Raw genomic sequence first — 20,428 nt, 5'->3', positions numbered from 1 at the left:
GTCCATTACGAGATGTGCTTGGATGAGTTGGTTCACCTTCTTATTTTATTATACTCCTCCAAATATGCTACTGATGGTTGCACAGCTTGACTCAATTTATCAATTAGGACAACTCTTTCGTTGTCTTTCCTCTTTGCTTCCTTCTATCCCATCAAACGAGATCAGATTTCTCTATCATCTACATTAACAGTTGTGTTAGGATTAGAAGAGTCTGTATATGCACTTAATGATTTTAATGTCCTTGTTTTCTTTATAGCATGTTGCCCTGAGGATTGAGAAGCGTACGTCGGACTGTCTTTCGCAATCCTCCACACATGTTCATATTGGAAAGTATATTTAAAAGTATTATTGTATTCTTCATAAGCTCGTACCATCAAATCCTCATCACTCCATCCGCTTGGTCAATCATTGTACTATTAATTGTAGATTCCATTATATCTATTCATAATCTTTTTCACTGAAGCCCAATGTGATTTTGTTGTATCCGTATATATCTTTTTAGTTGCCTTATCTCGATTGGTATTATAGCATGTCACCACCCGTTTTCAAAAAGAATCATTCTTTTGAGTATTATTAACTATTAGATCTTTACTCGTGATTATATAGGTTACTGCAAGAAGTTTATCATCTATTACTATTCATCTGCTATGATCTCCATCTGATTCGTTGCCCATTTCGATTGCTTGATCGAGCATAATATTATCAAACTCTATTTCTGATGAGAATGAAGAAAAATATGAATCGAGGACTACATGAGGTGTTTCTATCCCTTATCATTATCACTTGCATAACACTAACCATGCTCGATTCATTTGATTGAATCCCCGATGATTGAAGCAGATTGATTCAGTGAGATAGAGCTTGTATGAAATATTAGCTACTTTGTCAATATTCCAAGGACATATATAAAATGGAATACGAGGGTCACTAGTTGAAAATTTTAGATAATTTTTAAAATTATAATAATATGATGATGGGTATGAAAAATGATAGGTGAGTGTTGTGTGATAAACGAAAATTCAAGATGTTGGAAATTAGGACTAACTCGAGAATGCTTTCTAATTGAATTTTCGTGAATATTTACTAAAATAATTATTAGAATTTTGATCCATTTCTCTTCAAATTTTTAATAATAGTATTTTTTTTTTGGGCAGAAAGATGAATGAAATAAGTTAAAACTGATAAAATTTTGGTAATGAAAAAAATGATGTATATATAGAAAAAAATTGAGCGTTAACCAGGTCACAAACTTTTCCATTTGACAATGTTGGTCAATTGAAAATCAATTAAAATGTTGATATATACATTGAATTTAAAAAAAAAAAAATCAGTCAAAATCCTGATGCCAACCCTTTCAACTGATGATCTACCGGATGCATTTCCTGAGCATGAAACTCATTTTGTAGCAGAGAATGAGCAAGAGTCACATGACAATAAGAAGGCCATCATAATGAAATTAGACAAGTTACTGAGGATATCAAACCAGTTGTCACTGAGGTACCCAGTCTAGACAAGTTTTTGGTGAAGCACATTTCGAAATTAGACGAGAAGTTCAAGAAGCAAAGCTAAATAGTGCTTCACTAGAGGACAAGAGAATGTTAGGAACAATGAAGAATGAGGATGTTGAAAGGAAGTTATTTAATAAAGATGAACCAGTTATCAATGAAATACCCAGTCTAGATAAACTTCTGGTAAAACATGTCTCAAAATTCGAAAGACAAGTCGAAAATGGGAAGAGTGTAGAATTAAATCTGGATATTAAAATCCAAAAAGAAAACATGAAAGCTAAATCTACTAGCGTTGCACCGTCATGTGGCAGCATCCCGACTCAAGAAGGAGATGAATGCAACAAAGAGAACAAAAATCAGCTTCCTGCAACTGTATGCACAAAACAGATGATTTCAAGTTAAATGAGCTAAAATTGAGGTTTTAAACATCACCATTCTAATCAGTTTAGATCAGATCTTGGTAAAGCATGTGTCTAGATTTGCGGAGAAACAGGCACTGAAAGTAACTGAAGTTGTAAGAATGGAAACAAAACCAAACAGCAGTCTGAACAACTAGGAAACTTAGATGAAATCCTGGTAAAACATCGATCAAAGTTGGAGAAAACCAAGCCGCTGCAACCCAAGAGTCAGTAGACTATTTCAAGTGCAAAACTAGCAGAGAAGCAAGGGAGGAATTGGAAGCAGCATGGGGTGGCTTGAATTTGGGGAATTCCATGCAACTCCATCTATCGAGGATTGAATGAGAAAAGATACATTTAACTTTTCAGGTTATACAAGAGCCTATTTACCTGTCAAATTACACCTTCTTGGCCTGTAGGCTGCTTGGAGGAAGGCTGAGGAAGAAGAACGTATGCGAAATGGGGCAATGTATCTAAGAATTGTTGGAGATTAGATTATTTGTCTGCCAGAGAAAATACTTATCTAAAAGCTTTTTAGCTTGAAGGATTTCATGTATCTGAGCATCCTTTGCCTGGTGTGATAACTAGGAATTGGTGTAACATCAGAAAGATGAATATCATAAAAGTCGTCCGATACTTCTTTAAAGGATTATGGAGAAGATTGTAAGTTACTGTTGAAGGATGCTGTTGCTAAATAAGTTTTATCTGGCTAGGTTTTTCCATAAGATTTGAGTGAAGTGCTGATGAAGAAGTTAGAGCCTATTTTAGTCCACTTTTAGTTCTTCCCGTGAACAAAACGTATAAAATTAGTGAAAGTTATCAGCTAGAGAATTATTAGTTCCTTTTATATGCTCCCAATTGATTTGTAATCCTCTATTAATGATAGTATCAACAAACTTAATTTTTGGATCCTAATCCTTTTCTAGTTTCTTTCGTTTGCTGACTATATTTGGCCATGACTTCACAATCTATTCTATAGTGATTTCCTGCTTGCTACATAGAAATAGCACAAAAGCATCAAGACAGTAAATAACTACTAAGATTTCATAATCTAATGAAATAAGGTGTCATTTTTCTTTATATTTTCTAATCTAATTGCATAAAGATTCAGATGTCTTAGGATCATATTTAGATAGTTTTCTAAATAAAGCTCCACCCCATTCCAATTCGCATCCATGTGTCTCTACAACTAAGTAGTCAGAATGTAGTCAAAATCAAGGTGTAACATAAGCAATAGGAGTTGTTTTACCATAGTTTTGATCTATATCCCACTGGTTAAAATATCTTTGTTCGGTTGCTGAAGTTTTATTATACATAGCACCACTTTTTTTTTCTATATTTTTCAGGTATGGTCTTGCATAATTTAAAAGTCCTAGGATAGATCGAAGGGTTTTTATATCCTCCGTCTTGCCAGGAACGTCAAGTAATTTGGTAGAGATGTGAGCTTAGAGAAGGAAATTTTTCATATGAAGATGTACATAGTATTCTTCCTTGGTTTTGGAAAATACTAATACATCATCTATGTAAACACAAGTAAATGAATATATCCCTCAAAAGATATCATCCATATTTCTTTGGAAGATTTGAGGGGCTACTTTAAGTCCAAATAACATGACTAGTCATTCGAAGTGTCCTTTAGGACAAGAGAATGCACTTCATTCTATAGAGTTTGGATGCATTTTGGCTTACCAAAATCTAGATTTCATATCAAATTTAGAGTACCATTTTGAATTCTGAATTTTGTTAAGTATTTGGTCTTTGTCTGGTATTTTTTATAACTATCTTCATGATAATTGTCATTTAGGCGTTTATAATTAATCATTCTAGACTGCCCTCTTTTCGATTCAGCTCTTTGTTAACGATAAAAGTAGGGTTCTAGACAGACCTTTGTATAACACCAAGGCTTAATAATTGGTTGATGTGCATTGTAGATTCATCTCTTTCCAATTAGTATATTTTAAATCTTGTACTTTAATAGTGAGGTCGGGATTAATAATGTTTAATTTGCAATATATCTTATCTCTTTCCCACTATTTCATTGGATTTTCTCCTATAATTTCTAGTTTTTCGAGCCTACAGATTAAGGAGTCGAAGGTTTCCTGAGTTTTGATCAGGTTTAATAAGTAGGATTTACAAAATCTTGAGAACATCAGTGTCCTGATTATTTAACAGATCCTCATGAAGAGGACTTTCACAGCCAAGTAAAACTAGTTTTCAAGATCCTTGTTTACAAGATCCTGTCTTTACTGGAACAACTTTCTGTTGGGTTGGTTGGGTTACAACTTTTGTAGGAGGAAGAATGGTTAGTAGAGAATTAGAGAAAGTGCACAAAGAAATGTTTCATGACAACAAAAGCTAATGCAAGGATAATTAGGGCAATCACATAGATTCATATGACATGAAATAGCCAACCAAAATTGTCAGAAGGATAAAATGGATAAGCAAAGCTTTCCAGGTTCCTAAGAAGAAGTATATGGTAGAGCACCATGAAGTCGACCCAATATACATAAATGATGAAGTTCCACAAGTAAATTTGTATCTTATCTTCTTTTCATATTTTTTTTATCCAAGTAGTCAGACCCTAAAGGATGTATATGGTAGAGCACCATGAAGTCGACCCAATATACATAAATGATGAAGTTCCACGAGTAAATTTGTATCTTTTCTTCTTTTTCATATTTTTTTATCCAAGTAGTCAGAACGCAGAGGTGCCTTCAGTCTAGTCCCTATATGCAAAATCCATGTGAAGAGCCATCAAATTTGCTTCTTTAAATCTTGAATGGTCACTAGCAACTGTCGAAATTAAACAAAGTCAGATCCAATGGTTAAACCAAGAGTCTTCATATGAATCTGGGTGAAGGATCCCTTCGTTCTAGTTTTGTTCATCTTCCATTGGCAAAATAGAAACATGTAGTAACATATAGAAGACCTTACATTATATCACTTCACAACATTAAACATAATCATATCTTAAACATGTTAAATATTGTAGAATCACTATTACAGGATGATCCAAAAAAAATTAAACAAAAGTCCAGATTTACATTTAGATCACTTTTGTTGAAGTGCACAAGATTTGCACATGTGCTTGAAACTTGATACAAAGTACACAAAATATACACATCAGTTCTTTTTAAGTAGAGCATGAACTAACAAGTAAATGTACATGAAACAGGTGCAACACAATAAATTGTACAACTTGTAGTAAAGAAAATGTGTCCTATGAAAAACATAAACATCCAAAGCAGGGATGAGAGATCTTACCCGATCGCAAAAGGGGACTAAATATTTATATGAAAGTTATAACCTCTGCATGTTTCTATTCCATGAAGACTTCATCCAACACCAAACTATAGAATTCAACTGCTTAGGCAATTCCATGTAGATATATCAAAGACCATCCATAAATTGTATTTTGAAACTATGTCAGAATAACCAAATGCTAAATAAGATTTAATTTTCAAGGACCCGACCAATAAAGATACATATAGTGGCTATCTATTTAGAAAATGTCAAACATTAATGTGCAATAACATCACTAACCTTTCTATTTGATTTGAGTTCTTCAAATTCCTTATTTCTTATAGGTGAATACTTTATGGGCCATAGAATTTCCTATTTTAGTGCATATTCCAATCACATAATTATACTATTATGCCTATGCAGCAAGGCAACTATACATATTTTAGTGCATATTAGAATGAGATAACAACTAAACTTTGACAGTATAAGACAATACAATTGAATTCTTAAGCTCAAGTTCAGTTCATAATGAAATTAAAGAGTTCGCGAATAGCTCAAACTTGAGCTCGGCTCGTTAAACAAGCTTGAGTTCGAGCTCGTTAGGCACATAATCGAGCTCGAATTTGAGCTCGTGAAAATCAACTACATATCAAGAAAATTACCTATAAAAATGAATACATAACATGCAAATGAAAGCCATGACTTGTAGTCAAGATTACAATAAACTGCCCACAAGCAAGATTACAATAAAATTGTTATCCTTGCCAATGACATTACAACAGAACTCATGGTTTCAGTTCAGAATCAAATACAAATATACAATAATGACGACAAAGAATGGATCTGAACCAAAAAACATCAATTGGTCAAACACTTAAACTCTACAATCAAACAATGCAAAAAAGTCGTGCAAACCACAAAAGAGAATGGAGATCAGGGATTGTCAGTGTTGGACTAGTGGGGATTCGATTTGGAGATCAGGGATTGGACATTGGCTACAAGACTGTTGGTCTCTCGTGAGAGTTTCTTTGCAAGCGACGACGACGACGAGGACGAGGCGACAAGAGTTTCTCAGGAGACTCTCGATCTTCCGAGGGTCGGCGGCAATGGCGTCAGCGAGGTGGCAGATGGGTAGGCTAGGGTTTGGCAATAGCAAACCGTGCACAGATGAGAGAACAGCTTTAATTGGTTGAATTTTGAAACAATCTCAGCCATTGGATTGAGAGAGTAGGCTGAGATCAATCTCAGTCATTGGTTCAATTTTGTCTTTATAACTTCTCTTTTGGAATTTGGAAGGTGATATTTAAATGAGCCTCTTAACGAACATGTTTACGAGTCTCTTAACGAACACATTTGTGAGCCTCTAAACGAACATGTTCGTGAGCTCACAAATAAAATATTATGAAGCTCAAGCTAAGCTCGATAATGTATTTGAGCTTGAAATCAAGCTCGAGCTTGGCGCTTTAACTTAATCAAACGAACTCAAACGAACTGTTTTCAAACCGAGACCCTAATAGTTTGCCAACGGCTTGGCTCATTTATACCCCTTTATTGACATTCACATTACCTTAATTTATTTTAAATGTCCACTTCAAATATACTCCATAAATAACTAGTCAATATGTGCTTAGCCTGCATTCTGCCACTGCTTGCCTAAAAGTTTGCCTGAAGGATTTGATCTACAAATACTCATTGAAACATTAATACTTGATCCATTTTCTTTCAAATCCACGATGTTGTTTAGATCTAGCCTTCATTAAACATCTGTCATGTCATGCTAACGTAGTAACGATGCTCATGAAATACTTACTATGATCTGCATTTAATTTAATGCAGAGTTTGTTAAAACAGCTTGCTACATATATCCTTATTATCTCCTCTATTTTCAAGATTAACTCACTGAACTATTTTGTAGGCATCTTTTAACAGTTTCATATCTTGAACTATGTAATTGAAATGAATTACTTGGACAGTTTGGCAATGGCAAGGAGTCATCAGAATACCCTTAAAGTATAAGGGTAAACCAGTGGAACCATGTTTCTAGAAGAATAGAACTGCAGTGAATAGCCTGCCTTCATTAATTTAGAACAGAATGCCTCAGTATAGTTTCAAAAATGAAACAACAGGTGGAAACTAATATATCATTTACAAGCATAGCCCATTCTCAGAAATGACTATGAACTTAAAATTCCTTTCGAAATTGAAATTTTTACAGCCTAATTCGACAAGGATGTAAGATCCATCACAAGAAATTGGCAGATTTAGAATGATCAAACCTGTGAAGTTGTAGGTGTATGCCATTATCCTTTATGCCATATTCCATGAAGCTTGGTGTATAAATAATTCAGACGCCTTGAATTTCTCTTTTTCATTCTTGGAAATATAATAGACGCATATTATTGCTTCACAAAGTTTAAAGAGGAATTGGATCCTCAAATTGTATTCTCCAGGAATCACCATGAGAACGTAACTAAGACCATACACAGGTCAGATTTCAATCTTCTGAAAAATGAAAGCAGATTTTCTCAAGCTGTAGGGGCCGATCACCTCCAAGTAAATCAGGATTCATTTCCATTGCTAATCGGAAATCATGCGATGAAGCATAATAGCACCCGTTTGATGTTTGTGCTGGATCCAATTGCCAAAAACCTTTCATGTTAGGCAAAATACTTCCGTGTGCACGATATATCCTATTCGAACTACGCCTAGCCCTAGCAAGGTTCATGCAAGGTCTGATCAACCTTCTCAGGAATGCATCCATCCCGTGATTTAACGCATTGGCACAATCAACTGACAACCCAAGGCCTCCAACCTCCAACTTCCTCTCCAACCAAACCCTCAAGGCCCTCGAATCTGGTAGTTCAGAAGTATGATGACAGCTATTGAGTTTATTTGACTGCACACCTCGAAAGCTCGACGAGAAGCCACCAGAAAAAGATTTACAAGAACGATCACCAGCAGTTGCTAGAATGCCTAGCGGAGGCCTCAGAGGACTTCTACTCTGGACACTCGGGCTACATCGATATTGATCAACCTCTTCCCCATCCTCCACAGATGTTAGTGCTTTGCTGCCAATAGATATCAACTCTAGGGCACTTTGCTGCTCTCTCGACCTCTGTAAATCACAAGAATTAGTGACTTCTTGAACATGTCCTGGAGGAATTTTTCCATAAGGCCCGAGTAGGCTAGATCGCTCGGCTAATCTTCTATCCCTACTGCTTATGGATGATCTTCCCCTTCGAGGTGATGGAGGAACGGTTTCACCAATGCTGGAAAGTTTTGATGTACGCGAATTTCCTGTGAGTGTCTCTCTACTAGGCGGAGCAAGTGCGAGACAAACATTGCTGAGGATCGATCTGATGAACAAATTATGGAGGGCAATGTTTTCTTTCCCAATAATACTATAACACAATTTCTCAAACTCCAACTTGCTGAGTCTCAAGTTGAGTAATCTCTTGAGGTTATAAAAGTACTTCTCAGCTCGTTGGCGGCCGAGCTTCCTAAACAGCTGAGATTTCAGCTCAGCGGTATCGATTCGGGAGAACTGCTTGCAAGTTGACATTTTGACCTCTTAAACGTTGAGCAAAAACGCAAGCACAACTCAAATCCTGATGGGGGAAGATCAAAGCTGCACAGAATGTAGTAGATTATGAAATGGGGGAAGATCAAAGCTGCACAGAATGTAGTAGATTATGAAATGGGGGAAAATTGCAATAGCAAAGCGCGCTAGGATTGAAATTGAGATTAATAAAGAGCAGAGACGATCAAGAAGAAGAGGGGTCGATTACGGATTGACTAAGCGGCTTCAAAACCCTAGATTAATCTAAATCACTCAAGATTTCAAGGATGGAGCTCGGATTGCACAAGAACCCTACCGGAAACAAGAACGGCGGACCAAAGCAATCAAAAAAGAGAAAACAACAGAAAATCGAAGTGCGACTGAGAGGATTAAGCGAACGGAAGTATAAAAATCCAACCTTTGAAGACGGAGATCTTGTGGATTTCGCACTCGATCGCCGAAATTGGGGTAAAAAGTTACAGAATTTGGCCCCCTTTTCTTAATTATGTGCAGGCAATTTTTCAGAAAGTTACCTAACTATTTCATAAATGTTAAAACCCTCCTTTCTTATTTAGATTATATAAATTGGTTCATTGTTGTGCAAGAGTATACAAATTCAATCACACTTGAATATGATTTCAAAATTTATTTTTAAAGGTACAATGCTTTCAAATTAAAAGTTATATGTACACATCATTGAGATTTTAATTGACATTTTGGGTGGGTGTATATATATAAATATTATACAATGACAAATATCATGTTCATAATTTTAAATAGGTAAAATTTATTTGTTCTATTAATAAGATGATTTAACCACATTTTAAAAAATAACAATTCACTCTCCATACCGGGCAAAAATAAAAAAAGATGCTTCAGATTTTACAATTTAAAAAAATCAAATGGGAGTTACTCCTATGATTTTATCCCAAAATTATCTTTTTGGCCCAGTGTTATTGTAAAAATTATGGTGAGTTTAAAATTTAGAATTTATACTGTGTAGAAGTTATCCATACAACATGTTTAGTGTGAGTTTGAGATTTAGGATTTAGAATTTAGGATATCTGAACAATATTATATCAAAACAACTTCTACGACTATTTTTAAATTATTTTGATGAAGTTTAAATAATTTTAACAAAATTAGTAAATAGTATTTTGATATAATAGTATCCAGATATCCTAAATCATAAATCTTAAACCATAAACTTACACTAAACACGGTGTAGCAACTACTAGGTAGCTTCTACACGTTATAGTAGCTACTGAGTACTAGTATACATTGTAGCAGCCACTAGGTAGCTTCTACACATTATAATAGCTACCGAGTATTAGTACACGTTGTAGCAACCACTAGGTAGCTTCTATATGTAATAGTAGCTACTGAGTACTAGTTAGGTAGATTCTACACATTATAGTAGCTACCGAGTACTGGTTCACGTCGTAGCAGCTACCAGGTAGCTTCTACACGTTATAGTAGCTACCGAGTACTGGTGCATGTTGTAGCAGCTACTGGAAAACTTCTACATGGTATAAATCTTAAATCATAAATTCATCCTAAACACATTGTAATAGTTGTAGGAGCTATCAAGTAGCTTCTATACGTTGTGAGGCTACTGCATAGCTTCTATACGTTGTGCAGCTACTGTATAGCTTCTGTATGATAAAAATCTTAAATCTTAATGTCAAATTCACTCTAAACACGTTGTAGTAGCTATTGGATAGCTTCTACACCTTATAGTAGTTGCTCGATAGCTGCTACACATTGTAGAAGCTACCCGATAGCTTCTACAATAATATTAAGTCAAAGGATAATTTCGGGATAAAATCATGAGAGTGGTGCCCATTTAAGTTTTTTTAGAAAAAGGGGCACTATGTTTCTTTTAATTTAAAGCACCCTTTTGATTTTTACCCTAACTATTATATATTAACAAAGATAATAATACAACTTTCAGAAGTATAAATAAAACAAAAAGAATTGGAATAATTAACATTTATAAAAAAGAATTATCTAATTGATTACATTGATTTAGGAAAAAAAATTGAAGATGACATCTCTTTCTAGTTAAAAAGAGAAAGAATCCTAGCAAGGCTTCTAGGGCATGGTGCGATGGTAAAAAATAGAATGTGCAACGAGGGTTTAAAATTCACGCAAGGCACTTCATATACAGAGTGTTCAAACCACTTGTGATGTTGGATTGCGCTTCTTAAATTTACTCTGATCGATGGAAAACTTCCGTGGGATCGAATCGGTCATCTCCAAAATTAATCAGTTTATAGAGTTAGATATCTAAATTAATAAAAATTGCGCATCTAATATTAGAGTAGATAAATGAGTGTTTTGAGAATTTTTGGTAGACAATAAAACCACCATGAGTTCTCCTATATTGGTAAAAATTGTCTGGTTCAGCCGCAAATGGATAACTGGAACAATTCGACATTTGAGTCCGACTTTTCTAGTTGAACCAGCTTGTCTAGTCTAGTTGCTATACTGTCTCTAATGAAAAAGTATTATTATTCAAAGTTGCATATATTGCTATTCACATATAACTTAATTCTAATAAGTACAAATTACCTGAGCAGACATTTTTCTCAACTGAGTTCTGGCCTTCAGATCAAGATCAAATTCTCCAAAAACCTACATGTAGAATAAAATCTATTCTACGACATTCTTGAAAGTAACTGACATATCATAAGCAAATTGAATAATTTTAGCCACAAAATTCAAGTTTGGCAAAGAACTCACTGTTGTAACCAGTTGCTCAATCTTCATTGCATCAAGTAGCCAATTGTTTCTCTAATGAATACACAAGAAAAGTAGAAGGTTTCTTTCTAGGTGAATAAGAGATGAATTCCAAAACATATAATAGAAAATTTGTTCATAATACACATCAAGTACTCACCTTCATGTGTTTTGAAAATTTACTTCCAAGAAGTTTTTCCACATATCTTAGCTATAAAATTGATGTAGGTCTTAGAAAAGAGTATAGTATGTGTGAAAGATATCAATTTAGAAAATTTAAAGCAAAGACAGAAATCAAACCTGTAAAATTTGCTTCCAAGTTAACACCCTTGGAATTTGGTACTTCTTTGAAATCTTTGCAAAAACTTCTTCTGAAGTGCCGTTCTAGAGAGAAATGTCATACTCAGTATCATTTAGATGCATTTAGAAAAAAAAAAGTAATGTTCAGCAAACACAGACAAAACAAATACCTCAATGTACAAGAAAAGATCTTCAAGAAACTCTTCTTCACTAGTTATATTTTTATACTTGTGTTGCTTCCATTGTTAGATTCCTTAGAAAGCTTCTTGAATTTCTCAGATAGTTGAATTTTTAGTGAGTCGACTGATGTACAAGACTTTTCTTCAGTGAATTCATGGAGTCAGTTGATATGAAAAAGAAGGGCTAAAACTTCTGCAGTAGTCACTCAGAGAGATTGATCCTCCTTTTCCATTAGGGGGTAGAGGAGTGAAATTACTCTGTGTAATTTGAGTGTTAAAGTTAAGAACAACTATATGTAAACATATAAATTGGCAAAAGAAAAATTGCTCGTTATAATGTTTACCCTTTCCAATTTGTAGGATGAATTCTCCATTCATCTATAAACGTAAGAAGAAATGCCCAAGAAGACGGTACTGCAGATAACACAGCAGGACGAGTTTCACTAAGGTGATCCTACATTTTATTAATTAGAATGTTATAAATTAATGAACTAAATAAAAAAAACCCGATAAATTTATATCCAATTATTCATACAGACAATATGGTTGCTGCATACGGTAGATCTAGGATAGAAAATCTCCCATGTAAAATTCATGGAACCTTGCAGTTCATTGGATCCATTGCACCAAAAGAGATGACCATTGCAATGCATTGTAATACCTACAAGAATATAAGATAGGTATCAAGCATAAGTTGGCATATAAACATCAAAAACTAATACTTTCATACGAGTATCTTGACTGTTTTGGAATTGTTTCTTTCATCATTTCATGCGAAGAATCCCTGCAGTCAATATTAATTGACTGCCAGCAGCCCTATATATGTAAACATCATTTATTTTTATCCATAAACAAGAAGAAAAAGAATAATTAAAGGAAGATATGGATAAGTACAAACCTATGAGACGACAAGCTAAATGAGATTCAAACGTTGCCCCCTTTCTAATTAATTTTAAGGACCAATATGACAATGTGATGTAACTAATAGCAAAAGAAAGGCAAATCAGGGTAATAATAATTTGTGGAAGAAAGAAATGGAATATAAACTTCATTAGCAGGGTTGTCAAAATCAGAATATGTAAGAAACTAGGAGCATCTTACTTGTTTTCTGTAAATTCAGTGAGTACATTGTCCTCTCCTATGCCTCAACAAGCTTCTCCAAAGCTTTCTTTCTATTTGACCCCCTAGGAAACAATTTCAGAAGTTGCAAAATGAATTTTCAACGATTCTGTAACCTTAAGGAATTATGCTTTCTCTCCATCAATACATCACAGATCATCCAATGGTTCAAGAAAGAAGAAAGTTCCAAGAAGTGGCCGCACTGAGTTTTATAAACAAATTCAATAGACAGACTACTCCATTGATAAACTTGGCTATTCATTCAGAAATCTTACCTCTCGAGGCTTAAATCCTCTATGTAGTTGCTATAATGTGAGAGGCTGGGGGAGGGAGCAGAAGCATCAGCTGCAGCAACAGCAGGGCGATCGAAATGATCATCCACTTCGACCGGCGAATCAAGATCACACGGATTGCCCCTCACCGACAGCCTACGCTCTTCACCAATCGCCTCGGTTGGATCGAAGGCAGCCCCGAGTAAGAAACATAATCGAGCTGTTCCCGGAACCCCAATCCAAACAAGGGTTTGCCGCCGAGCCTTTCTTGAGATTTGCTTCCCCGAAAGAACGTCTCCTGCCGCCCGAACGCTTTGCTCCGCGGATTCAAATTCCCTGCTGACAGTGAAACAAACAATACGATCATAGCTGATGGAATCGAAGTTCGTTTGAAAAGAAAAGGGAAATGCGATCTGAAATCTTCAAGAAGAACAAGGATCTACTCACTTCTGCCCATCTCAACTGACGAAAGATCAAGAACCAAGACAGGGTTAATTTAAAGACGGCTATTTATAGATCAACCAATAATAATAATAAAAAAAAATACCGTTACAAAATTTTAAGGTTTAAACAACTTACGTTAAATTATCTTAAAATTCTCAATCACAACTTAAATTCTGCACGCTTATTAAAAAAAAAAACTTTATTTCCCCTTTCTATATGTAAAATTTTATTTATTTCAAAATATTATCATCTAATTGTCCCTCATTTTTCATTATTTTACGTAAAAAAAATCAAAAAAATGAGATATAATTTCTTGTAAATTTAGCGCATTTAAACTTGAATCGAATATATTTTCTATCAAATATAGACTTTTTTCCGCTTAATATAATTTCTCCTAAACTCAGTATCATTTATATAAAATTTAGTATATTTTTCATCCAATTGAACATCATTGAAAGAGAATATATTATATTTTTATTTCATTTTGATATTTGTATGTACTTGATTTGGATAGACTCCGCATTTATTCATCCAAATCAAAGGTCTAAAAAAATAGACCATCATCTGATCGTAATTTACAGAGGATCCGTCCTGCGTAAAATTTAAGTTGTGATTGAGAATTTTAAAATGATTTTCCCTTTAACTTCCCCATTCCAATTAGTTAACCATAAAGGTAAAATTAAATTCTTAAATTTGGGATGAAAACTTTATCATCCTTCAATCCATATAAATAGAAAAATTGATGATCTGAATTGTCTCCATTTCTTTTTCTGGTATATATCGATCGAATCCTATTGAATACTTAGAATCCTTTTGAAAATTTTCTCCCGATTCTCTATTTACTTCAATTAATAAAACAAAAGGACGAACTGTTTATATGATTTGCTTTATCTCCAGTACTCGATCTGTCCAAGTAAACGAACCATAAACTAGCTTCTATAAGCATCAAAATCGTTTACTTAAGAAAAAAAAATCGCAAATAAGTAATGTTACGCTCCTAATTAACAACTATAATGAAACTTAACTAAACACTTTTGTTCATGGCTTTCAATCTTAATTTTCCTTGATCAGAGAAACAATTAATCAAATTTAATTGTAGATGAAACCAACCACGTCAATCTAATTAAATTAATATAATTAATCTGTCCAATTGTAACAGTGCATTATATATATATGAATGAACATGGTTATTGCACTAATCAGCTAATTTAAACCTTCCCTAACTCTTAATTGCTCCATTCCAAACTGCCATTCAATCTGCTCCTGCTCCGGCGCCGGGAAAGTAACCAGCTGCCGCCCTCCGGCCATCGCCCTGTCGTCGTATGCTTGATGACGATGCAGCTGAGAGAGGCCAATGCCGGCGCTCGCGTTGGGGTTCGTCATCTCCGTGAACGGCGCGACTGCGGCGGCGGCGGCGTGGAGGGGGTGGTGTTGGAGCTGGTGGCGGTGTTGTTGGAGGTGGAGATGGTTGTGGGGGAATAACAGGGAGGGCGCGTAGGCAGCCGCGGGGCCGAGGAAGGTGGCGAGCTCCTTCCTGGCCTCGGCGAGGCTGCGCTGGATCTCGGCGAGGCGGCGCTGGAGGAGGCAGATGTGCCCGACGCAGCCGTGGACCGGGTCTTGGATGCGCGCCTCGGCCTCGTAGGTGAGCGACGCCACGGCGTCCTCCCGCCGTCCGGGGGCGACGTCCTTCAGCAGCTTCCCGACGTTGCTGGCGCCGAACACCCGGTGCACGCTGGCGAACTTCTCCGGGTGTTCCGCCGGGAAGTACGGCGCGAAGATGCACTCCGACGTGCACTTCCGGCGCAGCAGCTTGCACGCCGCGCACGGCGACGACGAGCTAGACATCGCCGCCGATGTCCCGATCAACGGATCGATCAATCAATCGCCTAATTAATAACACACACAAAAAAATATATACAGCAAAAGAAATATGAAAATTTTGATAAAAAGAAGAACTTGAAAACAAAAAAAGCTGCTGGAGATTAGGGTTTTCTAACATCATCATGTTCTTTATAAAAAAAACAATGATATATATGGAGCTATATCTAGGGGTTAGGGTTTTCATTAGCTCACTGCAAAATTTGGTATGATTTCTAGTGGATATATATAGCAGACGTCTAGATCTCATGGATCCAAAACAAAATATTTGGCTTAGATCCCAACTAAATTTTTGATCCTTTCAATCACATATATAAATATGTGTATCATGATATATTAAAATCCGTGAAAAAGTATGCAATATAATTAAAAGAAGAGGAGAAGAGGAAGAACAAGGAGAAAATTAGGGTTTGTCGTCACCTTATTTGTTCGCTAAATTTGGAGAGGTAGGGTTTCAGATCTCCAACAGCTATATGGAGAAAGAAGAAGATGAGCTTGAACTTTTATATTTAGAAAACATTTAATATTTTAAACATTTTTTCATTAAAAATAGATAATTTTTATCCTTTTTTTTTTTCGTTTATTAGCTATTGATAATATATGATGTCGACTAATTCATTACTGGTGGGTAGATAAGTTTTGGATCAAAATTATTTTAAGTGTAGATGCTCATTTTTGTATAATTGTAATAGAAAATTTATATAATATTTAATGTATATTGTTATTTCATTATAATATTTCAAAAACAATTAAAAATATATATATATATAAATTCTCGTTTGAACGTAATAAAATTATATATATATATATAGAAGGAAATCAAATAAAATTATTTTAGAAATACAAAGTTTCTAGCTCTTATAATAAACAAAAAAGAACTCAATCAAAAAGAATTTGATAACCTAGTTTGCAAATATAACCAAATTAATAATTAATTTGTTTCGCGAGATTATTCATCCAAGATTGGTCCATGCTGTAACGTCGATTATATTTGGTTGATGCACGTTGCAATCATTGATTAATTGGGACAATCACGGGTCTTGGAAGATGTGTCATGTATATTTGGTATTTTTTTACCACATCAAAAATACTCTTTCTATACAACAATTAAATAAAAAAAATGTAATTTAATTTGGGAGGAGAAATTATAAGGGTAATTGTATTAACTATTAAGTTGGATATTTAAAAAAAAATAAAAATAAAATTTTTGCCTAGCGAGCTCTAATTCTCGTGAGGATTTTATTGAATAAGTTCTTTTGATGGCAAGGGGAGCAAAGGTGAAGGGGAAAGAGTTTGTAATGCTAGCGGAGGTGAACCGTAATTAGCAACTTTTATGCGTAAAGCATTTAATTCTCGCGAAACAAAAGGATAGCTCAATAGGTTGGATCGAGTTTTCTTGGGACCTCAACAAATGCTTCTTTCTTAATAAGGATGGCAACCCCTCTATTCTCTTAGTCACTAATGTTACTAATTATTGCGTTGTATAATTTGCATACTTATGTTAGTTCTCATCGGTGTTTCTAAGTAGAGAGCACTCAAGGTTATACTCGAGAGACTCGAGATAAGAGGAGTTAGGAAGAGATGCAAGAGGACGAAGATGGTAGCATCGAATTAGATAGCTTTGTTGATAGGGATTATTTACAATTGTTTTTTCTTTCTTTTAGCTTTTGCAAATTAATTAAACCTTGATAAGTTTAGGTGCTATATAAATCAAGTGGGTGATTTGATGTTCTACCGCATGAACATCGATCAAGCCACCAACTTAATTGTTAAATATCAATAAGAGCGATATTTTACATTAGAAATAACATTTTCTCCATTCAAAATAAGATCCATAAATATCAATAAATACTCTTCAAAACAATATCGTTATACATATTCAATTTGAGTTCTTCCTAGTAAAATGGTAAACACGTGAATTTTTTTTCTTCTCTTGATGCAAAACAAAAAATTTGGGCAAAATCGGTCTCCTTTTTCCTCATAATTTTGTTCCAAATATCCGAAGGCCTCTTCTCTTGCCTACATTTTATCGACAAAACACTCAAAACTCTATACAAAGGCACAACAATTAATACACCTATAGCAATCCTCTCTTGAAACTGTGACACCTCTCAGATTTCTAAGTTTCAGCTGTAAACTTCACTGATCAGGACATCCATTTGAAGCTTCTCTCGAACTTCCCATCATCTTCCAGGCAGCTATCTCCTCCGGCCTCGCCACCGCTGCCACGCCGGAGATGGCCAGCTGAAGGGGGCTTTGAGGAGAGCCAGATTGGGAAACAGAAACACAAGCAGTGCTCTGGTGTGTTGAGGGGTTGCTGCAGTTCTCAGAATGCATCCAGAGGTCTCTCAAGAACACAACTGGCTTATCTGTGCCAGCTGATGAACCGTAAGGCACCTTTCTTGTATGTAATCTATATTTCTGGAGAAGGAACAAGAATGCAGAATTAGCAGATAAAATTTTGAAAAAAAAAGGAAATTGTCAAAATATTCCCAAAGTTGGTCTAAAATGGAGGTTGTTTTGACATTAATAAACTGTTAGGTGGCAATTTGAAGAATCTGTCCGACAAAAATGGAGGCTTTGAGGAAAGCGTGTTGAAGACGGAAGCTACCTGGAGGTGGCTTTTCACTTCGTCGTTGGTGAGTCCATCGACTTTCATGAGTTCTCTGATCTGCTTTGGAGTCGCTGCTGCATCATGATCAGCTTGTAATCAGAGGTGGAATTGTTTAATCGCTCAAATGGAGGGGAGAAAAATGGTAGTTTTGTTCATTGATGATCTAAAAATCTAACCTTGAGAACCACCGAGTTTCTGGAGAGCGAGGACGAAGCGGCGGTGGAGCTCCGGCGACCAGCACCGCCTCGTCTTCCTCGGCGGATGCTGCAGCTGCAAGCTAAGGTGCGCACCGCTCGTCAGCGATGGGGCTCTCCCGGCTCGCTTGGTGCCGCCGGAGCCACTGTCGGAGTGGTCGTCGGCCGTGGAAGAGACAGAGAAAGCAGAGCTCTTGACGGCGGCGGATGACAGAAGAGAGAAATCAGGCGGCGGCGTTGTGGACTTCGATGCCTCCTTTGAGTTCTTAAACGGCAAGAATCCGGCCCCAAAATAGTGCCTTTTGGACTCCGAGCAAACGTTCTCCTCCTTCTCCTCGGAGAGATCTGATCTTCCATTTCTCTGCTACCAACATCGAATTATTTTTCGCTTTAAAAAAAATCATCAAATCGGCGAAAATACCGCTCAAAATTACTCTTTTGTACCTCATCCGTGACGCTTTTGCCATCATCATCGACCTTGTCATCGGCGGTAGAATTAGAACTCCATAGCTGGGCAGAGCTCATCCAGTGCCTCTTCTCCTTGCAGTCTACTTCAAGCTTCAACCCATCCGCACCCTGCTCTTCGCACTCACTCCTAATGGGTATGAATTCTTTGAAGCCGTGCGTGAATCGCTCTCCCAGGCAGCGTTCAAGCTCCTTCTTCAACATCTCAATCACTGCTTCGAAGAACAAATCGGCATCAGAAACCATGAAAAATTCAAAATTTCAACTGAAATTTCCGCTAGGTATTAAAACTCAAAAAGGGGAAAACAAAACTAGGTACCTTCGGTGAGGAGGAACATGCAAATGGGGAGCTCGCGCTTGAAAACCTCTATCTTTTTCCTCTCATCCACCAAGCTCCGCACGGACTCCTCCAACTTGGCCACCCCACCGTCGACAGCCGCCGCGACTTCCTTGAGGAAGCCACCGGCAGCCCTGGTAGCAAATAGCTTGAGCTCCAGTCCGATCTCCGTCGCCGCCGATCCCATCTCCCGTCACCACCTCCACTCTTCTTCCTCGCTGCCGATCTCTACGAGCACGAGGGCGACGACGGAGAGAGAGGGGGACGTCCATTTTATATGCAGGAGAAAGCGAACGGTCGAACCGGAAACCAAGAAACGGACCGGATGCGACGAGCCGTTTGCGTTTGTAACATGTTACAATGGGGCGAAACGAAACCGGCACCCGGCGCCGAGATACCGCTTCCGCTGCGCGGTGGCCCGTCTCGCCGATATGACGATATGTCGGATTCCGAATCCAACACACAGGTAAAATGAATATAACATAATTATAATTCAAGCTTTGCATGAAAATTTATATTTTATTGATTTAATTGAAACCTTCAATTTCGTAGGTGAATAATTTAACCAAACCTTATCTAATCCCATTTTTAAATTAGAATTTTGGAGAGTGAAAGGGATAGATTCTTTGGAGGAGCTAAAGGATAAGTCCGTCCTCGTCATCAAAGATTCCTTTCGTCTCTTTTGCGTAAAATTATGCCAATAAGTTTCAATTTATTAACTTATCACTCCCAACAAAGAGAAACACTTATTTTCATCGGGTGTTAATTAAATTCCCAATATGGTCCGCGTCTGAATCGTGTGCATGAATCTCCCGTCATGCAGGATGGAACTTTATGCAGGATTTCAAAGAAGATCCATTGTATCTAGTTTTATCCTATTTTTTACAAAAGACTTTTTTCAAGATTCAAACTCGTGATCTTTTGAGCATATGACAATAACTTTATCATTACACCAAGACTTCCCTTCTCATACATGATGGATGTGCAAGGTAAAAATACTATATATATATATATATATATATATATATATATATATATATATATATATTACATTTTAGGCAATCATATAAAAAAATACATTATAATTCCTTATAAGTCAAATTGTATTATGAAAAATCATAAATTTATTCATAAGTTAGCTATGATATAAAGTTGAATAAATCAACATCAAGATGT

At 36.2% G+C, this 20,428-nt stretch overlaps 2 protein-coding genes across 6 annotated transcripts; both read right to left on the bottom strand.

Moving 5' to 3' along the window:
* Nucleotides 1-4,276: 4,276 nt before the first annotated feature.
* LOC122002479 lies at nucleotides 4,277-9,251 on the bottom strand. Of its 4 annotated transcripts, XR_006117658.1 has the most exons (4): nucleotides 9,127-9,251; nucleotides 7,426-8,777; nucleotides 5,171-5,269; nucleotides 4,277-4,699 (listed from the first exon to the last, which is right to left on the bottom strand). XR_006117658.1 is itself a non-coding variant. In XM_042557660.1 (2 exons), the coding sequence occupies exon 2, from the start codon at nucleotides 8,709-8,711 to the stop codon at nucleotides 7,644-7,646; it is 1,068 nt and encodes a 355-aa protein (XP_042413594.1). In that variant the 5' UTR covers nucleotides 8,712-8,777; nucleotides 9,127-9,251; the 3' UTR covers nucleotides 7,205-7,643. The 4 variants fall into 4 exon arrangements, 2 of the variants coding, with proteins under 2 accessions (XP_042413594.1, XP_042413595.1); XR_006117659.1 differs by lacking the exon at nucleotides 5,171-5,269; XM_042557660.1 differs by lacking the exons at nucleotides 4,277-4,699; nucleotides 5,171-5,269 and having other exon boundaries at nucleotides 7,205-8,777.
* An 8,210-nt stretch (nucleotides 9,252-17,461) lies between these two features.
* LOC122002478 (myb family transcription factor EFM-like) lies at nucleotides 17,462-19,502 on the bottom strand. 2 transcript variants are annotated; one of them, XM_042557658.1, is made up of 5 exons: nucleotides 19,235-19,502; nucleotides 18,895-19,127; nucleotides 18,433-18,811; nucleotides 18,254-18,330; nucleotides 17,462-18,063 (listed from the first exon to the last, which is right to left on the bottom strand). In XM_042557658.1, exons 1-5 carry the CDS (start codon nucleotides 19,437-19,439, stop codon nucleotides 17,782-17,784), a joined length of 1,176 nt encoding a protein of 391 aa, XP_042413592.1. In that variant the 5' UTR covers nucleotides 19,440-19,502; the 3' UTR covers nucleotides 17,462-17,781. The 2 variants fall into 2 exon arrangements, with proteins under 2 accessions (XP_042413592.1, XP_042413593.1); XM_042557659.1 differs by having other exon boundaries at nucleotides 18,254-18,327.
* Nucleotides 19,503-20,428: the final 926 nt, after the last annotated feature.

The sequence above is a fragment of the Zingiber officinale genome, chromosome 7A, assembly GCF_018446385.1.
Source record: "Zingiber officinale cultivar Zhangliang chromosome 7A, Zo_v1.1, whole genome shotgun sequence".
NCBI lineage: Eukaryota > Viridiplantae > Streptophyta > Magnoliopsida > Zingiberales > Zingiberaceae > Zingiber > Zingiber officinale.
The sequence above is the reverse complement of the archived record's forward strand: the minus strand, read 5'-3'. Positions and strand labels throughout refer to the sequence as shown.